Source organism: Pelophylax lessonae (genome assembly GCF_965119305.1).
Source record: "Pelophylax lessonae genome assembly, chromosome: 5".
Lineage (NCBI taxonomy): Eukaryota > Metazoa > Chordata > Amphibia > Anura > Ranidae > Pelophylax > Pelophylax lessonae.
The window spans coordinates 399,197,508-399,215,408 of record NC_138772.1 but is presented as its reverse complement, the minus strand read 5'-3'; the positions used below and the strand labels follow the sequence as shown (position 1 = coordinate 399,215,408).

The 17,901-nt window shown below is 41.6% G+C and overlaps 1 protein-coding gene across 2 annotated transcripts in view; it reads right to left on the bottom strand.

Annotated features, from left to right (window-relative positions):
• Positions 1–1,646: 1,646 nt before the first annotated feature.
• The window catches only part of MIB1 (MIB E3 ubiquitin protein ligase 1), a 203,770-nt gene continuing 187,515 nt past the window's right edge, over positions 1,647–17,901 (bottom strand). Inside the window, exons 19-22 of one of the 2 annotated variants that reach the window (XM_082258498.1) lie at positions 11,607–11,720; positions 9,658–9,758; positions 3,377–3,510; positions 1,647–2,843 (exon numbers count right to left, since the gene is read on the bottom strand). In XM_082258498.1, the coding sequence (XP_082114624.1) occupies positions 2,795–2,843; positions 3,377–3,510; positions 9,658–9,758; positions 11,607–11,720 (398 nt within the window). In that variant the 3' untranslated portion in view covers positions 1,647–2,794. Of the gene's footprint in view, positions 3,511–9,657; positions 9,759–11,606; positions 11,721–17,901 lie in introns of both variants that reach the window. The other variant, XM_082258499.1, reaches the window with a different exon arrangement.

The following is a 17,901-nucleotide window of genomic DNA, read 5'->3' as shown; positions in this document are numbered from 1 at the left end:
CACAGTGCAATAACTGTGATCCTAGAGAAGAGTCAATGGATATGTACAATCAAATAGAAAACTACAAACAAGAGAAATGTTACAATATATATTTCGTTACGAATATTTATCTTGTCTGTACTGTTGCAAATGTGCTTTTTAGACATATACACTTTTAAATATTATACAGTGTGTCACTTTGTATGCCTAGCATGACCGTATGAAAAATACAATGTAACTGTCATATGTCCAAGATTTTTTTTTTTTTTTTTTAAACAGTAAATTATTTTGTGTTTTTTTTGTATATATTTTTTCTACCACCCTATATAATCAGGAATGTGACAAAAGCAAACTGTGAAAAATACATTTAGCTTTTATAATCTTTTTTTCATACTCTAAGACAACGTGTTAAAAAAAATGGCAAAAGGATGCAATAAAATAAACATGTAACTGTAGTTTTTGCCTTGATTAATCAAATCTCTACTTCATTTTGTTCAACAAACTTTTTCATATTCTAGGTTAAAGGGTTTTCATCATTAAACAGAACACTTGTGTGATTAGGCCCTCATGCAATAAGCCTTCATCTGACTTGTGCTGGAGACTTTTTTTGAGGGAATTAACTCAGTGAAGATGTTTGCCTTCAGTGCCCTGGAGTATGTGGCACATCATTCAGGTAATGGCTACTTCTAAGAAATAAGTATTTTGCTTTGAGATGGATTTTCTTTTCTATTACTTTGCCTTGAGGCCCTGCTTATGTCATTCAGGTATAAGTTATAAAACCAGGCAAATCTTCTTGTCCAGTCTCTCCAGCTTTCCACTTGCTTATGACCTCTCACAGATTAGAACAATTTGCAATTTCATATAACACCCAACACAAACACAGAAAGCGTCAGGAAGCTGTATCCTAAAATATGTAATACATGGTAGTGCATTGTACATCAGCAGATTACAGGAGTGGAGGTAGGAGGCTGATTAATATTTATACATACCTGCCTCACAGTAAATCCTCCTCTTTTCTAGTTGAACTATAGGCAAAAGGTTTTTTCATTTTGGATAAAGGGAGGGTTATAACCCCTGCAAGTTATTTTTTTTTTGCCATCTGTGTCCCATTAGGGAGATTTATACGCATGTCCTGTCCCATACCAGGAAGTGAGAGGCAATACCAGTAAATTAACGGAACCACTTGGGCCCCCCCGGGGTCACCAGAACTAGTGTGCCCATTGGATGACTTTTCTGGGGAGAACCCAAAATGTGGGATTTTATTTCACTTTCAATGAAAATGGTAAAAAAAAAAAAAAAAAAGACAAAGGGTAAATCTCCCTAATGGAGACACAGACAGCAATAAAACCTGATAGGAGTTCTAATCTGCCTTCACTTCATCCAAAGCTAAAAATAAATGTTTTGCCTTTAGTTATACTTTAAAGCTGAACTCTGGACACAAAAACATTTAAATAGAATCCTAAAAAGCCACTTTGTGGGCACCAAATACCAGTGCAAACCCAGATATTACTTTGTAAAGACAGCAGTGACATTACTCTGCTATACATAGCCTGTGCAAAGAGCAGAGCTGTAGGAGAGGCCCAGCAGGCTCCACCCACTACAGATTGCCTGCAAAAAAAAAAAAAAGGGGGGGGGGCATAGAGCAGACCAGTTACCCTGTACAAGGCAAAAGAGAAGCAATGACCAGCTTTATTACAAGAAGCTCCTTCACAGAGGCAAACTCTCACACTGGATTATTACAAAGATCTGGAAAAAATATACAAAGCACACCAAGATTCAAGGAACAATACACACGACTCTTGTATTTACACAATATTTGCTTATCCTGGAGTTCAGCTTTAACATTTGTCTTGAGTCCTTGTTCAATTTGTGCTTTAGTTCAATTCCCAGACATCGCATAAACAGGGTTTAGACACACTTTCACAAAATTTAAGATAAACTGGCCCAGATTTTCAACTTGATTCAAAGGCTTCTCCTTTCTTTCGATAAGTCCTCCCTTTTCCCGTGTCTTTAGTTTGCCATTTGTCAAGTCATGCATGTCCTTACCAAGGTAACATCTAAAATGCAGGTGAAGGGGAGCAACTAAAACAGTTGCCCACTGAAACGTAGTGTTAAAAGGGTGGCAATAGTAGCATGTATTGCCATTATCCAGGTGGAGCATAGCTAAATTTGTAAGGCCTTTGTTAATAACCAGGCAACAGGATTCGGACAGGGTAGCAGTTTTAGCAAAGACAAATAATGGCTAAACTTGATGTAAAATGGCATGTTTAAATTGAAAAACAAGCTTGAAATCCACGATAAATGATAAAAGATAGGTCAGTTTAGCAAGAAGGTCAAATTGGAGGTCCTCACGCACGTCAGAGAAGAAGCATTTCTCCACTGACATCCACAAAAAGCTACTGTACTGCTTTTCAGCTCAGGATGGGCACTGCAGTGTTCAAAATACAAATTAAAAAAGAAAAAAAAAATTGCCATGAGTTCCTTTTGTTCAACTTGAAGGTCGGTGAGGAAACAAAAGGGGAATTATATGAGGGGTTCAGTAGATGTAAATCTGTCTACCATGGCCATCCAAAGACATGCTTCATAAAAACCTTTGTCTTCTATCTAACAGGAACAGAAGAAAATGGTAATTCTTAAAAACGAGGAGAGCAAAGCCCAGCTTACATTCTGGCAGCAATATGTGATATATTGTGCTATGTCTTTATTTTTTGTAGTTTGTAACTGTGCACATAGCGATAGGAATGGCCTATTTGTTTTACTTTTTTCAGAAACATGGCTTGGAATAATTTTACATTCATAGTGTTCTAAAAGTTAGTTAGCTTCTTTTTTCTGCCTTTGGGAGCTCAACCTCTGACATACTGTATCTGCAAATGAATAAAAAACATTCCATTACTCATTCTGAAAAGAAAATAGAAATAGAAAGTCTAATACGGCAAAAGGAATCTCCAGGCCAAGGCACACTTGCAGGCCTATTAGAAAGCAATACTGTCTGCTGACACAGGCTGCACATATCCCCCTACACATGACTAATTTGCCAATTTAAAAAACGTTAGAAAATAAATACTTTTTGCATTAAAAAAAACAAAAAACAAATGTGGATTTGATAGAGCCACTGATCAATTTAAAGCTCACAAATACTAGACAATAATTACTTTGCGTTTCCTAATTTTACACAACACAAAGTAAGCGGACACACAAGTACTAATAACAAAGACAGCTGTATGCTGAGATTTTGTAAAAGACCAGTGGCAGGATCTAATACACATTTTAAAGCAAATCTTTTGCATCATTTCCAGCAAATTAACAGCGAACGCAGCATTAAAGCCAACTCATCCGTGCTACCAAAACTGAAGCAACTTGAAAAATATACAAAATAAAATAATGAGGAGTCTAGTACAATAAGATTCTTCGTTCTATCGCCTTCCGACAAATGGGACATTCACTCATCCGGTCTCCACAGAGCTGACATGTTCCATGTCCACACATGAAGATCATATTCTTAAGCCGATCGAGACACACAGGACACATGGTCTACAGGGGAAAAAAAAAAACATGCAAACTATGTAAAATGTACAATGTCAATAAGCCAGTTCAGTTCAAATACTTTACTCATTATTTTATGTATGTAACTGATAAAACCAAAGAAAATTCCTAGGTGGAGGAAGCATGTTACGCAGGTAGCAGCGACATCACGTTGCATGCCAACTGGAGTGTCTGGAGTGGTATTTTTTTTGCTGGCTAGTTTGTGCTTGCAAAAAGCACTATTTCATGTGAGTTCCCTGCAAGGAGTGTTAATTTACTTTTACATCAATGTTTTGTAGATAAACTTTAATTGCGAATCTCTAATAGAGATAGTTGGATTCAGTTTTTGGGCTGGTTTTTACTACTGGAAAAAGGGTAATTTATTCACAGAAGAACTTCTAATGATAGAGGTCTCCCATGTCTTGTGACTTTGGATTTCACCTGGTGACAATTTTTTTTTTTTACCCTGTCGCTTTTTTTAGCACTTTTATTGCTATCACAGGGAATATAAATATCCCCTGTGCTAGCAAAAGGGAGTGACAGGTACTCTTTACTGAGAGATCTGGGGTCTATTAGACCCCCAGATTTCTCCTCTGCCATTAAAAGCTTTGGATCATACCAAGAGCAGTAAATCCCTAAGGGTTTATTTACAACCAATAAAAAAATAAGTGATGAAAAGCTCCATCACTTTAGGTAGTCTATACCATAGAGATAATCAGAGCTGCTCCGGTCTCTAATCAGCTCTATGGTCAGCTGGCGGAACCACTGGCTACACGTTCAGTATCTCTCAGTGGGACAGGAGAGCCCCAGAAGGCGTGGGGGGGGGGGGGATCTCATCCCGCTGCTTGTAAAAGCAATCCAGCAGCTAATCAGCTGCTAGGATTGCTTTTACAGGAGAGGTGACTGCTGGATGAAAAAAAAAAAAATGGGATTTTTGACTTACCGTAAAATCCATTTCTCTATGTTCATTGACGGACACAGCTCCTGATTCTTCTTAACCATTTGGTTATACTGCCCCCTACAGGAGTAGGACACTAGGCAGGGAAAATCTTAACTATGCCTAGGTGCAGTCACAGGGGGCATACACCCACTCTCAGCTGTAGGCACTCAGTTTTGTTACAAGCAGTGTCCGAAGAAAGCCAAATCCAGAGGGGTGGGTGCTGTGTCCATCAATGAACATTAGAGAAATGGATTTTACGGTAAGTAAAAAATCCCATTTTCTCTTTCGTTTATTGACAAACACAGCTCCGGTTTCTTCTTACCCTTGGGATGTCCCAAAGCAGTGTCAAACACGGGGGGTGGGAAACAGCAGAAAAAAATTCCCAAGGCTAACCATAGCCAACCAGGTAACAGAGCTCAATCATAAACAATTGGAGCTCACCTGAAAAACAATACACCCTCAAAGAGGACAAGGTCCTTTAAACATCAGCCAGCAAAACCTTGCAGCCAAAAGAAGCATCCACAGATGCCAACACAACCACTTTACAAAAAACTTTGCAAAAGTGTGCACCAACGGCCAGGTAGCCACCTTGCAAAATCTGCGCCACTGACGCTTAAAGACAGAAAGCCCAGGAGACACTAAGCACCCTAGTAGGGTGCGCTTAAACAGGGAAAGGAGGAACTTGACCCCTGATGCAATAGGCTTGAACCACCATCTGTCTGATCCATCTGGAAATGGTCACAGAAGAAGCGGACAACCCTTTGAGAGGTGCGTCCATGAGCCCAAATAGAGAGTCTGACTTCCTAACAAACTCTGTAGCTGCCAGGTACACCCTAATTGCCCTGACCACATCCAAGACATGCAAGGCAATTACCTTCAGATGTTTACGCCTGGGACATAGGGAAGGCAAAACAATGTCTTCATTCAAATGACAGTCAGAGACCACCTTATGAAGGAATGACTGACAGTGGCAAAGCACCACCTGATCCTTGTGAAGCACCATAAGGTGAACGACAGGATAACGCCTTCAGTGCAGACACGCTGCATGCACAGATGATAGCCACCAAAGGCGGCCACCTTTTGGGGCAAGGTAAGCAGGGAAACCTCCCGAATATTTTCAAAGAAAAGCTTCAGTAGAGCTGAAAGCACCACATTAAGATTCCAGGGCGGCAACGGAACCCGCACTGAAGGAACCAAATGTCGGACACCCTGAATAAAAAGGTAAGCACCAGATAGTGTGTGGCCCTTGACTGTACTCAAGGCCAATTTTTGTTCAACCCCCTGTTGAAGGAAGGTTAAGATGTGATCCACCGAGAAGGAGCGAGGATGAATTCCCAAAGGAACTCACACCACGCAATGTACGTCTTCCACGTACAATGGTAGATCTTCCCAGAGGCAGCTTTCCAAGCTTTTAACAGCATAGGAATCCTTGATTCAAACAAACCTTCACCCTTCAGCACCTGGCGTTCAACAGCCAAGCCGTTAAAGCCGGCAACTGTATGACAGGATAAAAGATTGGTCCTTGGTACAGCAGATCCTCCCTAAGAGGAAGTCCCCAAGGAGCATCGGCATGCCAAGACCGGCAAGACCAGTCTGGAGCCATGAGAATGACCGGAATCCCTTCTGCCTTTAACCTGCACAGGAGTTGTGTCAGAAGTTTGAGAGGGTTGGAACGAATTAGTCAGCCCACCTTAGAATGGCTACCTACCGAGCCACCAGGACGCTTCTTGTGCCCCCATAGTGATTGACAGACCACGGCCGTGGCAATGTTCGAATTAATTTGACACCCTTGAAGACGATTGTTCAATGAGCCAAAGTCTGATTGCTTGATTTCCAGTATACTAATCGGCAGTCCGGGCTGTGCCAGAGTCCAGACCCCCTGAGCATGTCTGTGCTGAGGACGCTGCCCCCCCTCCACCCTGACAGGCTGGCATCCGTGGAGACAACCGCCCAGTACAGGAGGAAAAGGATTTTCCCTGTTGACGTGCCAGAGAGCGAAGCCACCTCAAGAGACCGCGGATCCTTAAACCATTTCACCAGAATCTCTTTAGGAGAGATCTTGTGTGGAACTGTGCAAACAGATAACCTTGAGGGTGGACACCATCAGGCCCAGCAACTGCATGCAAGCCCGGAGGGAGGGATGCCTGCTAAACAACAAAAGCTGTATTTGCCTCCTGCAATGTCTGGAGTTTTTCTCGAGGAAGAAGCACTCTGGCTTAGGCCAAGTCTAGAGTCAGACCCAGATAGGCCATTTTTTGTGGACAGAACCAAATCAGACTTCTGAATGTTCAGGATCCCACAAACTCCCTCAGAGTTTGCAGAGCAATCTCCAGTAGTCCATCAGAGCAGTCAGAGACTCCGCTCGCAGATGATGATTGTCCAGGTACCCCAGTACCGCGATCCCCTGCTGACTCAAAAAATGCCAGCATCGGGGCCAACACTCCTGTGAAGGCCCGAGGTGAGACCAAAGGTCATGGCCACAAACTGATTGTGCTCCTCGTCCCCTAAGTGCCAGAACTGGACGTAGCTTGCCTTCCTTCCTGGGGACTGTACAGGTTGGAAGGAGAAAAAAACCTTTCCGGAGGACAAGACCGAACTTGATCTCGTAGCCTGACCAAATAACTTTGTGGACCCACTTGACCTGTACCAGGGAGGTCTATGGATCCTGAAACCAGGGAAGATGTCCCCCTACCCCAAAAACAGGTGATGGCACCCCTTCATGCAGGGACAGCTTGTCTTCAGGTCTGGAAGAGCCCGCTCTTGGCTTTCCAGACCAGGTCCTCTTGGAACCTTGGGTGGAGGCCCTGACCTTTATTTCCTAATCCTGAGAGACGAAGAGGCCGATTAGGAGCCGAAGAGAAAGGCCCCCATCTACGATGGGGCTCCTTGCCCTTGGTAGCCTGGGGAAGGAGAGTACTCTCCCCCCCCCCCCCCCCCGTGAAACCATTAACGATGTCCAAAGAAGCTCCAAACAGGCGACTCCATACAAGAAGATCATCAAATAAGGCCTTCTTAGAAGCCTAGTCCACCGACCAGCATTTAAGCCAGACGATACGCCGAAGGACCACTGCTGATAAAGACCGCCTAGAATCAAAGGAGTCGCATCCAAAGAGGCATCACAGACAAACTGTAGCCCCTGGACCAATCGGTCTGCCAGCTCCGCAAAGACAGGGGGAAACTATTCTCCCTCCAGGTCCCAGCCTAAAAGCTTAGCCCAATCGGTCAGAGTTCGCAAAACACTAGGGCAATAGTAATTACCAGCCTAATTGCCGAACCAGCCACAGCGCACATCTGGCGGGCCAGAGCATCCGCCCTCTTATTAGCTGGACCTGTAAAGGTCAGGGACTCCTCAACTGGGATGAAGGTAACTCATTTTGACCTGGAAACCGGCGTGTCCATTACAGGTGTGACCGTCCACCTTTTCCGACAAAAGACCCACAGTGACTGAAATTTTAGAGGGGCTGGGGGGAAGGGAGGTGAACCCAGGGGTCCGACCATCCCAGGGAGGGGCCCATGTCCACCTTAAAACCCACCAGGGGTAGTGGGGGGGGACACCTACTTACCACACCGGGAACAGGTTGGGCTCCGCTCCGGACAGGACATCGCTTCATCTTAATGTGGGTGTTGTCCTTTTCCAGAAGGAAACTGTGCGACTCAGGCCAAAGCCAGTTCGTATGCATCCTCGCGAGATGTTTAACACACAGGCCACCTCCCGTCCAGTGAGGCTATGTCCTGGCCAACCTAGCGCGGAGCTGCGGGCAGTTTGTCGCCCAGTTCTCTCACAGGAACAAAATGAGAAAAAATTTCAATTTAAAATCAAAAAAATGCCAGGACCAGAGATCCCAGCAAGGAACTAGGTCCTTACTCCTGACAAGGCAGAAAAAAAAAAAAAAAAAGAGCGTGTTTAGAGGAGAGTGGGTGTATACCCCCTGGGACTGCCCAAAGGCGTAGTCAAGCTTTTTCCTGCCTAGTGTCCTACTCCTGTAGGGGGCAGTATATCCCAATAGTTAAGAATAATCAGGAGCTGTGTCCGTCAATGATCGAAAGAGAACACTATACTGGGATGATATGATGCTCACAGCTGCAGCAGCATTTCAAACTTTTTCCAATTAGAGCGCCCTTGAAAAATATTTTCAGTCTCAAGGCAACCCAGTCTAAGTCTTGGTTCACATTACTGTGTGTTGGAAAACGTGGAAAATCGCCTGTGTTCCTGACAAATGAGCTGCTCTTTAGCAGACACGCAGGAGTGTCATTAGTTCTTAATTGTACCCCCACGCATTGGTAAACGCAGTGCGTTTTCAGTGTGACATGATTTAAAAAAAAAAAAAAAAAAAAAAAAAAAAAGGGAAGTTGGGGACTTTTCCCTGCGGGTTTTTGCAGGTAGGGCAGCCCATTAAAAATAAACAGGCTGCCCTACATGCAGCGTGCAGCCGCACAGATGTTCACACGTCAGGTTTGGCAGGATTGGGGCATTAATATCATGTGGTTGAGTCACATTTTAACACCCCCAACTGCTCCCCCTTTAGCTGAAGAAGGAGCAGCCAGGGAAAACACATTCTGTGGCTGGAAGTACAGTCCCAGGTGAATGGGGCCGTGCTGCAGCCGCCCTGTAACCATGTGCGTTGCCCCTATCCTTGTGAGCTAGCCAGGGGTGGTGAAAACATCAAGGAAGGTTGCTTTTGGCTTTGAGACATCACTCTATGCAGCCAATTAACTAATTTTTTAAAACACTGTAAGAAAAGCCATTTTGAGTGTGGCTGAAAACATTTTCCTGTGATGGCCAGCACCCAGGTTGTACGTGAGCAGGAAGGTGAAGGTGATGTGAATTGAGCTACTGCTGAGTAAAATATACAATCCAACATATAATAGAATAAAACACTAACATTTTTACATTTTAAAAAGTCATAAGATTTCCTATTCATATTTTTGCATGTATTAAGCTTTTATGTGCATTTTTTTGGGCATATACTGTACATGAAAATGTAGTAAATATAAGTGCTGAAGTGCAACAAATCCTTGTATAAAGTTTCAAAATGCACCTAAAACACATGCAATTTCTAAAACTGAAAAAGCATAAGCCTTGACATAATTCCTAATGCACTGCTTTTAAAAAGAATAAAACACTATAAATACATAAGTTATAAATAAAAATAGTATTTACGCATTAAGGCTTGCTAATCATTTTTCAATAAATAGATTTTTTTTTTTGGGATCACCTGTTCTTTAATATCTTGCAATTGCTGCTGTAGCTTCTGCACATCTGCATTGACATTGGTGTTGTCCTTGTCCTTCTGTAAAACTGGAATGTTTCCCCCTGCTGTAAGGTATAACACACGCAGTGTTAGAGTTCAAAACACAGTGTTATATTGTCTATATACATAGATGCAAAACCAACTGATATCTGGTTTTTGCTGATTATTTCTAAACCATACAGCAGGCATCACTCAGTGACAGACTACCAAGTGACAGTCCTGCTTGGACCATTGCAGCTGGGCGGTGGGGGGGGGGGGGGGGTTGTGAAAGGTCTGGACAAATGATTGAAGCTGTCCCACTTTCCAAATGCGGGACGAAGGACACCGATAAAAAGAGCTGGGTGGCAATGTTGAGAAATCAAGGGGAAACCTGTGATGACGAGAGGGCCACTGTGAACCAAAGGGGGGGGGGGGGGTCTCTGCTGTCATGTAAAGGGGGACTGTGCTGTAAATAGGTGAAGGGGGCATTGGTGGGACTGATGACTGATGTAAAGATATTACATTTCATTCTTTGTATTAGTAGTATGTAGTATGTAGTAACCACAGCATGCAGTATATATCCTAGAAAATGTCCAGGTTGCTGGAAATGTCTATCAAGATATAGAGAACAAATAACTGTGTAGGTGTAGATGAGAAGAGCACAAATCAGAAAATACTGCACATAAGTTCCTATATTTGGGCTAATCAATTATGTAGAAATATGGGGGATGAAAACTACCACCAGATTGTCCATGTTATTTAGATAATATACCTTTTCCAGTAAGTTGAAAATGATTCCCTTGTTCCTGTGTATTGTTTTGTTTTATTTTACAGTAGAGGGAAGATCTGTTCATGACTTTACAATTACTGGAGGAGGTAAAATTCTACCGGAAGGTTTTACCCCTTTCATGACCAGAGCATTTTTTTGCTATTCAGAACTGAGCTACTTTAACAGGCAATTGCGTAGTCATGCAACACTGTAAAATTTTAATCATTTTGTTCACAAAAAAAGCGCTTTCTTTTGGTAGTATTTAATCACCACTGGGTTAATTTAGTTTTTGATATATATATATATATATATATATATATATATATATATATATATATATATATATATATACATATATATTTAAAAAGAAAAACGAAAATATATTTTCTACATTCTGTTATGAAACATATCCAATAAAAATCAAAATTCTTCCAAAATGTAGGGGAACATGTATTTTCTGCTCCATGTCTTTGGTAAAAAAAAAAAAAAAATCCCAGTAAGTGTATATTAACTGGTTTGGGTGAAAGTTATAGTGCCTGCAAACTATGGTGTGTATATATATATATATATATATATATATATTTTTTTTTTTTCAAAGGATTAATGCGGATGCGTTCTTGAGGCCCTAAAATGCCAGGACGGTACAAATACCCCCCTCCAAATGACCGCTTCATGGAAAGTAGACAGTCAAATGTTATTAGTAACAGGCATGGCGGGTTTTTTGAAGTTGTAATTGTCACAATTTTTTGGAGAATGAGAAATTAAATCAAATTTGAACTACTCTCCGGGGGTGGGGAGGTAAGCAGGTAACGTGTGATAGCTGTGGGCCAATCACAGCATCACAATATTAAGCAAAGCAATCAATAAAAACCATGAATGACTCAATGGCTATTTTCATTGTAATCATGTGATCGCTATGCAATCATAGCGATCAAACAATACCCCAGCGTCTCACAGCTGTGAACACAGCAGTCACAGAGGCACGCCAGTGCACATGTGCTCAGCGAGATGTATGCTGTTTAAGCTGTCATGCAAGTATTTACATACAAGAAAAGTACAAAAAGAGAACTTAGAAAAAAATGGAGCTGAAAGTGTATCTGCATCATGACAGCTGCTCCTGACCCATTTGTGACAAACCTTCAGCCATAAAACTAGCCCTTCTTACCTATGTCATCTGTGACATCTTCAGCTGCTTTCCCACTACAGCACATAACAAAAGGCACTCTCCGCTCAACTAAAGCACGACACTGAACACACTTTTTCATAAGACTTGCACAATCTGCAATGAGAAAACACCAAAAAAGCATCCACTCAAATATCACCATAACACTAAAAAGACAAGAAATAAACTGAAAAGTATAACTTAAATTAAAAACAACACCAACTACAAAAAAAACCCCAAGCATGTGTCATTTTACAGATTGGTTTATGAAAGGGAGGAAGCAGTATTTTAGTTATGCATTCCCAAGGTCAGAGAGAACTCGAATAGTGCGAACACATATGTCAGCAGCCTAAAACTGGACATGTGAGTACATCCACTTGTGGAAAAGAAACATTAGCTTAATACATAGCCAGGTTTCAGTTTGTGGAGTAGACTGTTGATTTATAATATTAGAAAGAAAAATGGCGAAAACCAATATTGATATCCAACAAGCAGCAATAGGAAAAAATATATCAGTACAACTACAATGTGCTTGACAACATGAATGCACATATTGGCATGTTACAAGTCAAGTTACTTAGACCGGCCATACACAGTTCAAATCTCGGCAGGTTCAGCAGGATCGATCAACTTGGGTACAACCAGCCTGCCGGATTCTCTTGCGATTATTGCTAGCGGCTATAGCAGGCGCTAGTGATAATCACAGTCTTCTCCCAGCGGGGATAGCTTTCCCCGTCGGGAGAAGACAATGACCCGGCAAGAGGGATTCCCGCATCAACGCAGTCTGTATTTATAGGGGAATCTACAGTTTTTTTTTCCTGCAACCCATGGCTGCAGGAAATAAATGTGCTCTATGTATGGTCAGCAGTAGTTATTTAGGGGCTTCTTGCATTCCACTTAAATAAAATGGCAAGAATCTCATAACTATATTTACCTGCTTGTTTTCTTACAATAGTATAAAACACATCAAAGAGGAAGTAAACCCTCCTCTACAACTTGTACCTATAGGTAAGCCTATATTAACTGCTTGCCGACCGCCGCAAGTAGATTTACTGCGGCGGTCAGCCCCTGCCAGGCAGAGTGACGTTAATTAACGTCACTAGCCTGGGAGGGTCTGGGGAGCGAGCGCGCGCCCGCGGAGGCGCGCTCCCGCTCCCGCGCGGTCACGCACCCCCCCGCGCGTGTGACCAGCGGACCCGATGTCCGCCGGCCACTCGGCGATCGTCGGGGGAAGAGGGAGAATGTCAGGCAGCTTGTGTAAACAAGCTGCCTGTCATTCTCATCGCTGTAAAGACACTGATTACTCGGATCTAGTATGTAGATCCGTTGATCAGTGTCCTTACAGCTAGAGCCACAGCCAATCACAGTAAGAATCACGCCCCTAGGGACACACACAGCCCCTCCCTCCCAAATAAAGTTAACCCCTTCACTGCCAGTGTATTTTTACAGTAACAGTGCATATGTATAGCACTGATTACTGTAGAAATGTCACTGGTAACCCCAAAAGTGTCAAAAATGTCAGTCAAGGGTCCGATCTGTCCGCCGCAATGTCGCAGTACCGCAAAAAAAAAAATCGCAGATCGCCGCCATTACGCGTTAAAAAAAAAACAACAAAAATGACAAAAATCTTTCCCTTTGTTAGTAAACGCGATAACTTTTGCGCAAACCAATCAAAATACGCTTTTTGCGATTTTTTTTTACCAAACATAGGTAGGATAAAACAAATTGGCCGAAAATGTTAAAAAATTTTGATTTTTACATTTTTTTTTGGGGAATTTCATATAAAAAAATGTGAAAAATATTGCTATTTTTGCAAAATTGTCGCTCTTTTTTTGTTTATAGCGCGTGATCAAAAAATCGCACAGGTGATCAAATACCACCAAAAGAAAGCTCTGTTTGTGGGAAAAAAAGGACGTCAAATTCATTTAGGTACAGCGTCGCACGACCGCGCAATTGTCCGTTAAAGTCACGCAGTGCCGAATCGCAAAATACCCCCTGGTCTTTTAGCAGGAAAATCCTCCGGGGCTTAAGTGGTTAAGGCTTACCTATTGGTACTGTAAATATCTCCTAAACATGTACCGTTTAGGAGATATTTACCTTACATGCAGCCAGTGACGTCACTGGCGCATGCGCTCTGAAGGAACGGCCGCTGGTGCCGTTTCTTCACAGCCCCGTGACCGTCGCGCGCGGAAGTGACGGCACCGCGGCTCCAGCTAATCAGATGGCCGGATGCCGCGATCCCAGGAGACGGGCGACTGGACATGTCGCCCGCCATACAGGTAAGCGGGCGGCACGGCGGGGGCTCGTTCTAAGGTAAGTATTTCATAATAAGCTAGTATGCGATGCATACTAGCTCATTATGTGTTTCTCTTTCAGGGTGAAAAAAAAAAAAAGTTTCATAGATTTACAACCTCTTTAAAAAGAAAATGGATCTCATCTTACCAGTCCAATTATGGTACATGTAAAAGTGGATCTAAGAGTAGAGAGAATTTTTATTTTTTTTGTTGCCATATACTCATGCATTTTGCACACCTCCAACTGAACTCTGGGCTCTATGTAGGCTTTCATGTGCACAAAATTATTTTTGTCAACCAGCACCAAAATTTTACTGTGTCAAAACTCTGTTTTGGGAGATGACAACCTAAAGTCACAATGGAGGAGATTGTCCACACACCACATGTGACGTATATCAGTGCAAATAGTATATAGTATCAAGTTGCTCCCCTGTGAAAAACTTAGACATGTTTCCAGTTGAACTCATAGGGCTCCAACACTTTCTTTGCCTCTGGCAGAATTTTATTTTTGTGATGCTGAGATATAAACAAAATAGTCACTTCCTGTGCATGCACTGTAATAAAATGATTGACAATATTAAATAGCTCTGTGTGAATTTTCCTCCTCCTGTACAGCTTACAGAAAGCAAATCCCATTTTATTTTTAATTGACATTACCACAAAGCCAATTTTAATTTGAAAAGAAATGGGCCCCTAAAAAGCAACTCTACCACAAGGAAAACAAAATAAAAGTTGCTGAAAGTAGCAGTAGCAAACATATGGTGTTATATTTATAGAATACAACAGGGTAAGGAGCCTCTGTAACCTTGGGAATTTTAAGCTGGCCAAATGTTCCAATCTATCTGTACAATCTACTTTAGATTTAATAACTGCTTCCTAAGGGGCTAGAGGCTACCTTATTTGAATGGATTGAATGGATGATTGGGTATGCATTTAAACTACACAGTTGTTAATAGATCTTGAAGACTGATTGTACAATCGGACTAACATGTATAGAAAGCTTTTTTCAGACAAGAGAGTTGAAAGCTTAACGTGTATCTGAACACAATATCAACAAATAAATATACTGTAGCTTAACAATCCGTTAATGTGGTGACTGCATTTGTTTACTTTAAGCTTTTTTTCCTACGTTGTCAGCGTACAATCCAGTCAATAAGTGTAATTTTTCAACAGACCACATTTTCCAGCAAAAGTGCCAGTTAGGGGGTTAAGAGAAACCATTGGAAGGGGTGCTTACAACGGTTCGCTTTTTCTCATTTATGTTAAAATCCTAATTTTATCCTAATAAGAAAAAAAACGTTGCTGTGACTGTTTAAAAAGTGTTAGGTGGAGTTTAGCATTCATTTTTCTTTTATTCAAGTCCATTTAAATCTTCTAATGCATAAAACACTACCCTCTCTACAGGTTGACAATGTTGCTGTAGAAAAGGTGGCTCGTGCTGCCAGGCATTACTGGCATAAACACCAGGTGAAATTAAGCGCTCATGAACATAGGGCTTAAAAAAATACCTCTTTTACAGGGGTCTGCCTAGCCTGTAAAAGCCCCTCTGTGTTAGTATAAGGCTTACCGTCAACTATATAGTACAAAGGCCTGTCTAATAGGATACAATTGAAAGTGTTGTTTAGGTTTGACCTCATATTATGTGGTTTTTGGTAGGGCCCCATACACACAGGGCGTCAGAAAAAACGAGCTGCAAAGCTATTTCTGACGCCAGGAAAAAGCGGCGTCAAAAATGCACCTTTAGCAGCATTTAACATTGGCGCCAAGGCACATTTAGGCACGTCAGCGCTTATCAGCGTTTTCAAATAAACACAATCCTTCTATTTGTGCCCAATCAAATTTTTTTACATTTTAAAACACACTGCTAAAAGCCGATATACTGTGTTAAGTCGCGTTTAGCAGCGTCGGGCGTTTTTACAGCTTAACGCTGCTTCTCCTCAACGCACTGGCCCTGGGTTTCTTTTACAGCTTAAAAATGCCTATGCCACTTGGAGCTTCTAAAAGCCTGTGTGCATGAGGCCATAGAATAACATGGAGGGGCGTTTTTAAGCCGCAAAATTAAAACGTCTGACTCTCCTAACAGCAGCTGCAAAAACGCCCTGTGTGCATGGGGCCTAAATCGAACAGAAAATTGTATAGGAAAATTGAACATGTATGGCCAAGCCTAAGCGTCCATGCACGCAAAGGCATTTACAAGGATTTTAGAAGAGGAGTGTTCACGGGCAGAAAAAAAAATGACGTGCGTTCAGGAGAGGAGCTTTTTAGCAGAAAAAAGGTTGACACGCCTAATTGCACGTAAAACAGTTAAACTCTAGGTGCCTTTAAGCGTGAAATGCATTCCAATGGCCAGAATAAATTCATATTCTGGCCGATGGAATCTTAATGTTCAAATACACTAAACAAGTGTGCAATGTGTGGCTTTAGGCACTTTTTTTTTTAAAACAGCTTTTTTGATGTACTTTGATCTCAAATCTACTGCTAAACTCTTACTATTTTAGGACTTCTTACACTGTACAGCCATAATTTAGGACATTTACATAAACAAAACTATATGTCACCTTTCATAGTGTGGTGCATCATGATGCCAATGTCAATCTAAAGGGGGCTGACTACAGTGCAGAGTGCATTTTTTTTTTTATATATAAAAAAAAATTTTATATGCAACTTTTTCTGATTCATAATTTTATATACTTCCTGTGCAAGATTTAATTATTGTAATTCTCATAGTGATTGGGTTAAGGCTCTTCTAGTGAATAGTTGCATGTCAGAGCTCTGCTAAGAGTGCTCATAGACCAAGCTCTGTATCATAGCTAGGATTGTTTTTAAAGAAGTTAGCCATTCTGCATCAGAAAAGGGCCAACACTCCCCCCTCTGTGTGTCTAAAATCATGGCATGTTTTTTGGGTATTGGTTAGCCTGAGTCATGTGGAACTACGTGTAACCTAGGAGTATAGAAGCTTTTACAGTTTTCTTGAAGTACTAGAGTGAAGTAATCTTGTGCAGAATCTAATAACTCAGCATTATATCAGTTTTCAGCTCATTCAGTTAGATCTGCAGATAATTTATCACTGGTATGGGATACCATACTCTTCCATCATATTTCTCTTTGCACTACCTTAATAAATAAGCTTGCTAGTTTACAATCAGATTGTACAGTGCAAGTGGTATACAAGCATTAATCACATTTTCAATTATTCTTACAATGGTCTGCTGTAAAGGATAGGCGTACATTAATAAAACACAAAAGGACTGAGGATTCCCTGATTCTCACTCATTTAAACTGTACACTGTGACAATGCAAAGGCTGTAAGAGTTGGTTAAATTTGTACACAGCTTGGTTTATAGCCGAGAGCATAAAGAATACCGTGCAGAAACCAAAATTACATCATTGTATTATCTTTTGGACAGTATCTTAGCCTGGGAAGCAAATGCTAACCCTAAATGATGCCTGAACAAAGATGGTGCTGTCCTTCTGTGGAGAAAGAACGAACGAAAACCACATTACTATAGGAAGTACTGTGAGAAGTAATACATATCCATAAGTTGTTACTCGCCCTTACCATGGAAAAATATATCTAGCAATTAGTCCAACTCAGGGAATCGCACACAAAAATTACCCTTGCAGTGGGGCCCCCACTGTTAAATGCTTGTATGGTATAGGGGCAGAGAAATAAGCTGTAATACTTGTCTTATACCTCACTCCGGCAGGCTCCCTTCATCTTAACAACCAGTCCCCGAAGCCACTTCTCTAAGACACATTGGCCAGCGGGTGCATGGTGACATCATAATAGCCCTGCATTGTACATGAAGGAAAGTGAGCGACCACCCACAGTCTGGAGAGTCAGGGAGATAAGAGTGCTGAAGTCTTCAGAGTGAGGTATAAGGTAAAGTGTATCAACCTTACTTCTTTATGCGCTAGCTTTTAGGAGCATTTAAAAGTGTAGCTAAGCCTTTGAATTCATTTTTATCTTTATGCGATACAAACTGAATTGTGTAAACAGTGCA